Genomic DNA, 12,208 nt, shown 5'->3' with positions numbered 1-12,208 from the left:
CAAAGGAAAGTGAGGCGTGGACATGAGTGAGGGTGAGGATGGCGCCTTCAGGCCGCAGAAGGAGATCGTGTACAACCGCCTGCTGCCCTACGCCCACCGGCTGGAGGAGGAGGCCACGGAGCTGCTGGCGCAGATCAAGGCCGGCCTGTCCAGGGCGGTGCTGCTCGGGAGCTGTGGCCCGGGGCCGCGTTCTGGTGCAGGAGACTGGTGTCGTAAGTCCGCACACGAGCTTTAACTGGACGTCAGAGGTTGTAATGTGACGGGAAATTGCTCCTTAATGAGCTGAAAATCCGTGATTACGGACTAAGATCCAGATCCTGTTGGTGCTGTCGAGTTATTCAAGTTTAAAAACTATTTAATTTTTACGAACTATGGATGAAAGTCAAAGAACTTTGCTTCACATCTGAAGTTGTGTTGAAGTTGAGCTCGCCCCCCCCCCCAATGTCCCATGTCTCTTGCCCCCCCCCAATGTCCCATGTCTCTTGCCCCCCCATGTCCCATGTCTCCTTGCCCCCCCCCAATGTCCCATGTCTCTTGCCCCCCCCCCCAATGTCCCATGTCTCTTGTCCCCCCCTAATGTCCCATGTCTCTTGCCCCCTCCCCTAATGTCCCATGTCTCTCTTGCCCCCCCCCTAATGTCCCATGTCTCTTGCCCCCTCCCCTAATGTCCCATGTCTCTCCCCCCCCATGTCTCTCCCCCCCCCTAATGTCCCATGTCTCTCACCCCCCCCATGTCTCTTCCCACCCATGTCCCATGTCTCTTGCCCCCTCCCCTAATGTCCCATGTCTCTCCCCCCCCCCCCAATGTCCCATGTCTCTCTTGCCCCCCCATGTCCCACGTCTCTTGCCCCCCCCCATGTCCCATCAGGTTCCTGAAGCTGTACGGACGGCGCTTCAGCAGGGACGACCACGTCCTCTTCATCAAGCTGCTCTACGAGCTGGTGACGCTGCCCCCCCTGGAGCCCCACACCACGCAGGGCTACGCCCGGCTGCTCATCCAGCTGCTCAAGTGGGTGACGTGCACACACTCACACACAAACTCACAGATATGCACACACACTCACACAGACACACAAACTCACAGATATGCGCACACATACACACATGCACACACACACACACACACACACATACACACACACACAGGCCAGCACACTCACATACACAAACATAGACACGCACACACTCACAGATATGCACACACACACACACAGGCCAGCCCACTCACATACACAGACATGCACACACAAACACTCACACAGACAAACTCACAGATATGCGCACACATACACACATGCACACACACTCACACAGACATACAAACTCACAGATATGTAAACACACACATGCACACACACACACACACACAGGTCCGCACACACACTCACACAGACACACAAACTCACAGATATTTACACACACACAGGCCAGCACACTCACATACACTCACACAGACATACAAACTCACAGATATGTAAACACACACATGCACACACACACAAACACACAGACCCACACATACATACACTCAAAGCTTAAAGTTGCTTTAACCAGTTTAGCTGCCTTGTGTGTCCTCCACTAAACTGGGGCTGGATAGATAGATAGATCCATAATAGATAGATGATAGATGGTCCAGAGAGTCCTCATGGCGTTGAGCTTAGCCGGGGGAGGGGCCGCGCCTTTAGAGAATGTTCATAAATATTGTCAGCAGATGTCCAAGGTAAGTTTTCTGTGTCGACCGTTTTTACCTTGAAGACGTTTCACCTTCCATCCAGAAGGCTTCTTCAGTTCTGAACTCACTGGGGGCAGAGCTTGAAAATATAGCCCCTGTGGACCATTAGCATGCTAATGATCTGGGTGGTCACCTGAGAGTCGTTGGCAGGGTCGTTGGTGGGTCATTGGTGGGTCGTTGGCAGGGTCGTTGGTGGGTCGTTGGTGGGTCGTTGGGGGTCGTTGGGAGGGTCATTGGTAGGGTCGTTGGGAGGGTCGTTGGTAGGGTCGTTGGGAGGGTCATTGGTAGGTTCGTCCACCTTGTTTCGGTTGAGGTGTCTCCCCTTTGTCTGCTGGCTCACTTGGTGGTGAGTCTCCAGGTCTCCTGGAATGGTGTGAACGTTTGGTTTGTTGGTGGAAGGAGTGGAGGACTGCGTTGCTGTGGGTGACAGGAAGTGCCTCAGCCCACCACCTCTGTTTAAGGATGGTTTTTCCAATCTGACATGGATGGCTTCCTGGACACCCCTCTCGAAACAGCAATCTTCTCTGGCCAGTACCCGCACTGTCCTCACAGGACCCAGTTTCCCTTCGGTGTAGGTGGACTGCTGAGTCCTGACCTGAAGAGGTGGCACGTCGGTGTTGTGCCACTCTTTTACGGGCTGTTTGTTGGGCTGTTTAGTTTAACCAACATAAAGTTCCTTGCATTCCTCCTGGCCCTGTGCAACATAGACAACATTACTTTGTCTATGTCTCGGTGTTTTGTCCTTCGGGTCTACCAGCGTCTCGTTTTATGGAGGTCTTGGTGAAGGCCCAGTTTGGGTAGCCACATTTTTTGAGTGCTGTGTTGAGATGGTCCTGTACCTTCTTGCCTCGGGTTGTGGTGGGTATTTCTTTAGCTCGGTGTTGTCGAGGGTTTTGATTACACCCAACTGGTGTTCCTGTGTGTGGGTTTTCTGTAGACCTCTTCTTTTACATCAACTGTGGTGAATTTGACATAATCATCTTTTTGGTTGAGGTGGGTTGAGAACAATTCCAATACTTGTGTTTCAGTCTTGACCCAGGTGTCATCCACATATCTGAACCAGTGGTTTGGGGCAGTTCCTGTAAAGGATGTCAGGGCTTGGACTTCCACCTTCTCCATGTATAGATTGGTAACTATGGGGGATACTGGTGAGCCCATGGCACAGCCATGTTTCTGCCTGTAGAAGCCTTCTCTGTACTGGAAGTAGGTGGTGTTCTAACACAGGTCCAGCATGGTGCAGATTTGGGCCGGTGTTAAGGTGCTTGTGGGTGGTCTCTATTGTTTTGGTGGTACGGATGCATGTGAAAAGGGAAGTGACATCGTAGGATACCATGGTCTCTACTGGTTGTAGTTTTAGACCACTAACCTTTGTAGGAAAGTCCTGGGAGTTCTGATGTGGTGTGGGGTGTTGCCAACCATGGGAGACAAGATGGAGGCCAATTCATGTGACAGAATTGATGCTACTTACTGTGGGTCTGAGGGGGTCCCTTGTTTGTGGCTCTTGGGAAATCCATAAATGCAAGGGCGGCTTCTCCTGGATATAGACGGTAGTATTGTGGTCTGTCGATGGCTTGCTCCTTTTCCAGTTTCTGGAGTGGATCTATTACCTTCTTCTTATATGAGCTGGTGGGTTCCTGATTGAGTTAATCATACGTGTTAGTGTCGGTCAGGAGTTTGAGTGTTTTGGTGTCATAGTCAGTGGTGTTGAGTGTGACCGTGCGCCTCCCTTTGTCAGATGGGTTAGGATTAGGGTTTTGGGGATGTCCGTGTCCTTTGCTAAGGACGCGAGGGCTCTTTTTTCTTCGTTGGTGATCTTGGAGGTTGGAGTCTTGGTACTGGCTATTGCAGCCGTTTCCTTTAGCCTAACCTGTTCTGCTTCTGCTTCAGGGAGTTTGTTGGCACCATTTTCAAGCTCTGCTTGTGTTCAGAACTGAAGAAGCCTTCTGGAGAGAGGGCGAAACATCTGAAAGTCCAAGCGACACAGAAATCCTAGCTTGGATCTTTACGACCTGGACGAATGAGAATCTACACAGACGGATTGAAATAAGTCTGCCAGACTCTGCCCAACATCACCACTCCGGTTCCCTTTCAGGAAAAAGGAGTTGCTGTCGCGGGACGACCTCCAGTTGCCATGGCGACCACTTTACGACCTGTATGAGAGTGTGGTCTATTCCAAAACCGAGCACCTTGGGCTCATCTGGTTTCCCAGGTATGTTCCAGCTCTCCTCCAGGAGCTGCATGCTCCCCTCCACAAGGTTCTGGAGGGGTCCTCAGGGTTCTGCAGGATGGATCCAGAGTCCAGATTTGTTCATTTTTAGGGTTTTCCCACCAAACCAGCATGAAACCAAAGAGCAAAAAGAAATATGAGTCCAGTTTGAGCCCACTTCTCCTCCAGGCTGCTTTCTTTGTGTCGTGTTAACCTGGGTAACCTGGGTACCTGGGTAACCTGGGTAACCAGGGTAACCCTGGGTAACCTGGGTAACCTGGGTACCCTGGGTAACCTAGGTACCCTGGGCAACCTGGGTACCCTGGGTAACCTGGGTAATCTGGGTAACGTGGGTACTCTGGGTAACGTGGGTAACCTGGGTAACCCTGGGTACCCTGGGTAACCTAGGTACCCTGGGGGTACCCCGGGTATACCCTGGGTAACGTGGGTATAATGTGGGTACCTGGGAACTCTGGGTACCCTGGGTAACCTGGGTACTCTGGGTACCCTGGGTCACCGGTGCTCATCACCTCCTCTCTCTGGGTTGCAGCTCGCTGGAACACATCCTGAAGGCTTTGATCAAAAGCTGCAGACCGTGAGTGGACCTCCTTCCTCTCAGTCCCCGTCAGGAGGATGCTGAGTGCCGGACTTCCTCTCTCTTGGTTTTCCAGGTATTTCCCCGTGGCGTCCACCAGGGAGATGCTGGACGAGTGGCGCCCGCTGCTGTGTGTGTTCGACGTGGTGATGCAGAAGGCCGTCAGCAACATGGAGCTGTTCCTGCCCACCATCATGCCCCCGGAGGAGCACGGCCAGGCCTTCAGGTCTCCTCATGGTCTTTACTCCACCCTCTCTCACCCTCTCATCATGACATCATTGGGGCGGGGCCGTGAGGTTCAGGTGTGTGTGTGTGTGTGTGTGTGTGTGTGTGTGTGTGTGCGTGTGTGTGTGTGTGTGTGTGTGTGTGTTTTCAGGTTATGGTTTGATGAGTTGATGAATCTTTGGATGTCGGTGCAGAATCAGCCAAGCTGGGAGGGGGTGAGGAACACACACACACACACTCAAACACACACACACACACACTCAAACACACACACACACTCAAACACACACACACACACACACCACACACAACAACACACACAACACACACAACACACACACTCTCTCTCTCTCTCCAGTCTCCTCCTGAAACATGCCAGCTGACCCGATGGTTTCTCCCCATTGCTCCCAGTTTGAGGAGCTGGGATTGTCGGGATGCTTGTGGGCGTCGTCCATCCTGGACGGAGACGCTTCCGTCTTCCTGCTTCCTCCCGTCTTTCTCTCATCTTCAGCCTCTTTCCTGGGCTGATGTGACCCTTCACCTACTTGTGTTGTCTTGCAGCACCTGGTCAACCTGTTTGCTCGGCTGGCCAACGACAACATCGGCTACGTGGACTGGACCCCCTACCTTCCCACGGTGAGTGGACATGCTAACGTCTGGGGGGGGGGGGGGGTAGCTGGAGCCTGTGAGCAGCCTCCTGACGGCCTGTGCAGATCTTCACCAGAATCCTGCGGAGCCTGAACCTTCCCGTGGGGGTCAGTCAGATGGTGGCACCGCGCTATCTCACCAACTCCTACGACATCGGGCACTTGGTGCTGTGGATCACAGCGCTCCTGGTATTTTTGCTAGATTTAGCATCAGTGTGACATCACAACATCACAAATACGTCGGATTCACATCGGAACGTTCATGGAATGATCAACAGGGAGGACCAGGAAACCCCGCCCAGAAGGAGCTGAGCTGCCTCTTCCACAGCATCGCGTCCTTCTACCACCCGTCCAATCACGGCCGATGGCAGGTAGGCGTCCCTCTCACTTCCTGTCCTTGTTTGGTTATGGGATGTCCCAGGATCCCTGTTTGTTGGTGCAGTCCCGTCTGATGCGTCTGCTCCAGCGCCTGCCGGCCAGCGTCGTCCGCCGTGTCCACCGGAACGCCACGCCGGCCCCAGCTGGATCACGCTGGTCCCTGACAGCCAGAGGCTGACGGACGCAGACCTGCAGGACTTCACACGCAGCCTCATCGGGGCCGCCCTGTTGGCCATGTTCAGGTAGCGCGTCTCCTGGTAGTTACTCACAGGTAGTTACTCACAGGTAGTTACTCACAGGTAGTTACTCACAGGTAGTTACTCAGGTTACCAGGTTAGTAAGTTCACCTCATAGAAGAACGAGGGGGGTCAGTCCTCCTAGTCCTCCAAATCCTCCCAGTCCCCCCAGTCCTCTCAATCCTCCCAGTCCCCCCAGTCCTCCCAATCGTCCCAAGGGTTAAGGTTTGGGTTTGGGTTAGGGTTAGTCCTCCCAATCCTCCCAGTCCTCCCAGTCCTCCCAATCCTCCCAATCCTCCCAGTCCTCCCAATCCTCCCAGTCCTCCCAATCCTCCCAGTCCTCCTAGTCCTCCCAGTCCTCCCAGTCCTCCCAATCCTCCCAGTCCTCCAATCCTCCTAATCCTCCCAGTCCTCCCAATCCTACTAATCCTCCCAGTCCTCCCAGTCCTCCCAATCCTCCCATTCCTCCCAGTCCTCCCAATCCTCCCAGTGCTCCCAATCCTCCCAGTCCTCCCAGTCCTCCCAATCCTCCCAATCCTCCCAGTCCTCCCAATCCTCCCAGTCCTCCCAGTCCCCCCAGTCCTCCCAATCCTCCCAGTCCTCCCAATCCTCCCAGTCCTCCCAGTCCTCCCAGTCATCCCATTCCCCCCAGTCCTCCCAATCCTCCCAGTCCCCCCAGTCCTCCCAATCCTCCCAGTCCTCCCAGTTTCAGCGTGTCCCTTGCTCTCTCCTGGTGCTGCAGTAAAACCGGCAGCACCGACGCAGCCTTCGCCCTGCAGAACCTGGCGCTGCTCACCCCAGAACTGGCCATCCCGCCTGTCCTGGAGAAGTAGGTGTTGGTGTGGAGACCTTCTCTGCTCAGAGACACTTCAACCCCCCCTCATATCTGCCTCCTCTTTGGTGGCCTTCAGGACCTACGCAGCCATGGAGACCCTGACGGAGCCTCACACCCTCACCGCCACCCTGAGCTGCATGATCGGCATGGCCCGCAGCCTGGTGGCCCCCCAGGACCGTTACCCAGAGGGCCGAGCCCACGTCCTGCCACTGCTCATGGGTTCCCTGCCTGGCGTGGACCCCAACGACTTCAGCAAGTGCATGGTGGGTGAGGAACACGTTCTGTTCATCCATCACGGCAGAAACAGGAAGACTCAGAAAATCCTGTTTCCTGTTTCCTGTTTCCTGTTTCCTGTTCCTGTCCAGATAACATTCCAGTTCATCACCACCTTCACCACACTGGTGCCGATCGTGGATTGTTCTTCTGCACCTTCTCGCCATGGTGATCTCACAGAGGTGCGCATCAACTATTGGAAAATAGCATTTTACAAGATGCTAAGCTAAAAGTTTAAAGGCATTTCCTTTCTCATTTAAAACTGAAAGAAAAATTTAACATGTTTATAGAGTCAAATCAAAAGATGATGTAAATAAGCAGCTGGTTAGCTTAGCTTAGCTTAGCAAGTGATGACGTGAAAACATTAACAAACAAGTTCTCCATTATCAAAAAAAGCTCATTTACCAGGTGTGAAAACAAGTTGAGGTGTTTCTAAAAAAACAAAGTTTCTAAACTTCATTTAAAGCTTTAATTCTTTTTTTGAGATTGTTTCCTCATTTGAAATGTTGGATTTTACAACTTTAAGTTTCAAGTTATATCAATATCTGCAGTGACTTGACATGCTAAGCTAAGCCTCTTCATTAAGAACCAAGGTCGAGCTCTGCTCCATGGCGCTGGTTTTGTGTGTTCTCCTGTCATGGACCCGGGAACCTGAGCTGAGCTTTGATGTCTGAATGAGCTGAGCTTTGATGTCTGAATGACCTCTGTCCTCCCTCACAGCTGGAAAAGGATCTGTGTTTTGCTTCAGTGGAGTTTGAAGACTTTGTCCTCCAGTTTCTGGACAGGTAGAGACAAATTACCGTAATTTCTGGACTACAGAGCGCAGCTGATTATAAAACGTATAATCTAATAGTCTGGAAATTACGGTAGCAAGTTTTCAAATGCTTTGCTGGATGTGAAGCGTGAAAACAGCTGCTGGGTTGATGTTTGCTTCCTCCGCTGTGGAACTGCAATCGTGCACAGGTGTTTCGCCCTGATTGACAGCAGCACGCTGGAACAGACCAGAGACGAGATGGAGACGGATACCCAGACGCACCTGGAGAGCCTGGTGGAGCTGGGCCTGTCCTCTACTGTCAGCACCATCCTCACTCAGTGCTCCACAGACATATACAAGGTAGCACAACCCTCTTCCAGAAGCTCCCACCATCCATTCGTCTGTTTCAGTGCTGCTCAGGTGTTACACAGGTGTGATGCAGATGTGTGACCATCGTGGCTTTAGCCCACCAGCATCTTCAGGTTCCCTCTCACTGCTGAGAGGAACAGACCAATGTTTCCCATGTTTGGTGTCTGCTCGTTGACATACAGGTGACCCACAGGTGACATACAGGTGACATACAGGTGACCTGCAGCCATGTGTCTTTTCTAGGTTGCTCTGCAGAAAGTCTACAACTTTGCCACCTCCAACATCTTTGAGACGTGCGTGTCGGGCAGGATGGTGGCTGACGTGTGCAGAGCAGCAGCAAAGGTGTGATGTCAGGTGTGATGTGATGTCAGGTGTGATGTCAGGTGTGATGTCAGGTGTGTGTGATGTCAGTGGATGTGATGTGAGGTGTGATGTCAGGTGTGATGTGATGTGAGGTGTGTGATGTCAGGGTGTGTTGATGTGAGGTGTGATGTCAGGTGTGATGTGATGTGAGGTGTGATGTCAGGTGTGATGTCAGGTGTGATGTGATGTGAGGTGTGATGTCAGGTGTGATGTCAGGTGTGATGTGATGTGAGTGTGATGTCAGGTGTGATGTCAGGTGTGATGTCAGGTGTGATGTGATGTGAGGTGTGAGGTGTGATGTGAGGTGTGATGTGAGGTGTGATGTGAGGTGTGATGTGAGGTGTGATGTGATGTCAGGTGTGATGTCAGGTGTGATGTCAGGTGTGATGTGATGTGAGGTGTGATGTCAGGTGTGATGTGATGTGAGGTGTGATGTCAGGTGTGATGTGATTGTGAGGTGTGAGTCAGGTGTGATGTGATGTGAGGTGTGATGTCAGGTGTGATGTCAGGTGTGATGTGATGTGAGGTGTGATGTCAGGTGTGAGTGATGTCAGGTGTGATGTGATGTGAGGTGTGATGTGAGGTGTGATGTCAGGTGTGATGTCAGGTGTGATGTGATGTGAGGTGTGATGTCAGGTGTGATGTGAGGTGTGATGTGAGGTGTGATGTGAGGTGTGATGTGATGTGAGGTGTGATGTCAGGTGTGATGTCAGGTGTGATGTGATGTGATGAGGTGTGATGTCAGGTGTGATGTGATGTGAGGTGTGATGTCAGGTGTGATGTGATGTGAGGTGTGATGTCAGGTGTGATGTCAGTGTGTGATGTCAGGTGTGTGATGTCATGTGTGATGTCAGGTGTGATGTCAGGTGTGATGTCAGGTGGGATGTGAGGTGTGATGTGAGGTGTGATGTCATGTGTGATGTGAGGTGTGATGTCGTGTGATGTCAGGTGTGATGTCAGGTGTGATGTCAGGTGTGATGTGAGGTGTGATATCAGGTGGGATGTGAGGTGTGATGTGAGGTGTGATGTCAGGTGTGATGTCAGGTGTGATGTGATGTGAGTGTGTGTGTGATGTCAGGTGTGATGTCAGTGTGATGTCAGGTGTGATGTGTCAGGTGTGATGTGATGTGAGGTGTGATGTCAGGTGTGATGTCAGGTGTAATGTCAGGTGTGATGTCAGGTGTGATGTGATGTGAGGTGTGATGTGAGGTGTGATGTCAGGTGTGATGTCAGGTGTGATGTCATGTGTGATGTCAGGTGTGATGATGTGAGGTGTGATGTCAGGTGTGATGTGATGTGAGGTGTGTGATGTCAGGTGTAATGTCAGGTGTGATGTCAGGTGTGATGTCAGGTGTGATGTCAGGTGTGATGTCATGTGTGATGTCAGGTGGGATGTGAGGTGGGATGTGAGGTGTGATGAGGTGTGATGTCAGGTGGGATGTGAGGTGTGATGTCATGTGTGATGTCATGTGTGATGTCAGGTTGTGTGATGTGTGATGTGAGGTGGTGAGATGTCAGGTGAGATGTCAGGTGTGATGTCAGGTGTGATGTCAGTGTGATGTCAGGTGTGATGTCAGGTGTAATGTCAGGTGTGATGTCAGGTGGGATGTCAGGTGGGATGTGAGGTGGGATGTCAGGTCTGATGCAACAGGTGGTGGGATGTCAGGTCTGATGCCAGGTGTGATGTCAGGTGGGATGTCAGGTGTGATGTCAGGTGTAATGTCAGGTGTGATGTCAGGTGGGATGTGAGGTGGGATGTGAGGTGTGATGTCATGTGTGATGTCAGGGTGATGTGAGGTGTGATGTCAGGTGTGATGATGTGATGTGTGATGTGATGTGAGGTGTGATGTGAGGTGTGATGTCAGGTGTGATGTGAGGTGTGATGTGAGGTGTGATGTGAGGTGTGATGTCAGGTTTGATGTCAGGTTTGATGTCAGGTGTGATGTGATGTGAGGTGTGATGGAGGTGTGATGTCAGGTGTGATGTCAGGTGGGATGTGAGGTGTGATGTCAGGTGTGATGTCAGGTGTGATGTCAGGTGTGATGTGAGGTGGGTGAGATGTCAGGTGTGATGTGAGGTGGGATGTGAGGTGTGATGTCATGTGTGATGTCAGGTGTGATGTGAGGTGTGATGTCAGGTGTGATGTGAGGTGTGATGTGATGTGAGGTGTGATGTGAGGTGTGATGTCAGGTGTGATGTGAGGTGTGATGTGAGGGTGATGTGAGGTGTGATGTCAGGTTGATGTCAGGTTGATGTCAGGTGTGATGTGATGTGAGGTGTGATGAGGTGTGATGTCAGGTGTGATGTCAGGTGGGATGTGAGGTGGGATGTCAGGTGTGATGTCAGGTGGGATGTGAGGTGGGATGTGAGGTGTGATGAAGTGTGATGTCAGGTGGGATGTGAGGTGTGATGTCATGTGTGATGTCAGGTGTGATTTCAGGTGTGATGTCAGGTGTGATGTCAGGTGTGATGTCAGGTGTGATGTGAGGTGAGATGTCAGGTGAGATGTCAGGTGAGATGTCAGGTGAGATGTCAGGTGTGATGTCAGGTTTGATGTCAGGGTGAGTGAGTGTGATGTCAGGTGTGATGTCAGGTGGGATGGGGTGGGATGTCAGGTGTGATGTGAGCTGTGATGTCAGGTGTGATGTGATGTGAGGTGTGATGTCAGGTGTGATGTCAGTGTGATGTCAGGTGTGATGAGGTGTGATGTGATGTGCAGGTGTGATGTCAGATGTGAGGTGTATTCAGGTGTGATGTGATGTTCAGTGTGATGTCAGGTGTGATGTAAGGTGTGATGTCAGGTGTGATGTCAGGTGTGATGTGTCAGGTGTGATGTCAGCTGTGATGTCAGGGTGATGTGATGTGAGGTGTGATGTCAGGGTGATGTCAGGTGGGATGTGAGGTGTGAGTTAGGTGTGATGTCAGGTGTGATGTTGATGTGAGTGTGATGTCAGGTTGTGATGTCAGGGTGATGTCAGGTGTGATGTCAGGTGTGATGTCGTGTGATGTGAGTGTGATGTCAGGTGTGATGTGATGTGAGGTGTGATGTCAGGTGTGTGTGATGTGATTGTGTGATGTGAGGTGTGATGTCAGGTGTGATGTGATGTGAGGTGTGATGTCAGGTGTGATGTCATGTGTGATGTCAGGTGTGATGTGATGTGAGGTGTGATGTGTGATTGTGAGGTGTGATGTCAGGTGTGATGTGATGTGAGGTGTGTTTTGTGATTGTCAGGTGTTGATGTCAGGTGTGATGTCAGGTGTGATGTGAGGTGGTGAGTCAGTGTGGTGTGATTGATGTGAGGTGTGATGTCAGGTGTGATGTGATGTGTGATGTGAGGTGTGATGTCAGGTGTGATGTCATGTGTGATGTCAGGTGTGATGTGATTGAGGTGTGATGTGATGTGAGGTGTGATGTCAGGTGTGATTGTGATGTGAGGTGTGATGTCAGGGTGATGTGATGTGAGGTGTGATGTCAGGTGTGATGTGATGTGAGGTGTGATGTCAGGTGTAATGTCAGGTGTGATGTCAGGTGTGATGTCAGGTGATGTCAGGTGTGATGTCAGGTGGGTGTGAGGTGGGATGTCAGGTCTGATGC

The 12,208-nt window shown here is 51.7% G+C and overlaps 2 protein-coding genes across 2 annotated transcripts in view; one reads left to right on the top strand and one right to left on the bottom strand.

Moving 5' to 3' along the window:
* msh2 (mutS homolog 2 (E. coli)) overlaps window positions 1-12,208 on the bottom strand; it is a 151,115-nt gene that overhangs the window by 21,174 nt on the left and 117,733 nt on the right. The window lies entirely within an intron of this gene.
* The window catches only part of psme4b (proteasome activator subunit 4b), a 32,238-nt gene continuing 20,040 nt past the window's right edge, over window positions 11-12,208 (top strand). The window contains 18 exon segments of the mRNA XM_057059254.1: window positions 11-161; window positions 164-212; window positions 869-1,009; window positions 3,825-3,941; window positions 4,489-4,533; window positions 4,610-4,759; window positions 4,910-4,973; window positions 5,320-5,394; window positions 5,472-5,594; window positions 5,684-5,776; window positions 5,848-5,902; window positions 5,905-6,025; window positions 6,762-6,848; window positions 6,931-7,117; window positions 7,220-7,309; window positions 7,848-7,912; window positions 8,091-8,241; window positions 8,494-8,592. Coding sequence (XP_056915234.1) covers window positions 23-161; window positions 164-212; window positions 869-1,009; window positions 3,825-3,941; window positions 4,489-4,533; window positions 4,610-4,759; window positions 4,910-4,973; window positions 5,320-5,394; window positions 5,472-5,594; window positions 5,684-5,776; window positions 5,848-5,902; window positions 5,905-6,025; window positions 6,762-6,848; window positions 6,931-7,117; window positions 7,220-7,309; window positions 7,848-7,912; window positions 8,091-8,241; window positions 8,494-8,592 — 1,851 coding nt within the window. The 5' untranslated portion in view covers window positions 11-22.

Source organism: Takifugu flavidus, chromosome 1 (genome assembly GCF_003711565.1).
Source record: "Takifugu flavidus isolate HTHZ2018 chromosome 1, ASM371156v2, whole genome shotgun sequence".
Lineage (NCBI taxonomy): Eukaryota > Metazoa > Chordata > Actinopteri > Tetraodontiformes > Tetraodontidae > Takifugu > Takifugu flavidus.
This window is presented reverse-complemented; position numbering and strand designations above follow the sequence as displayed.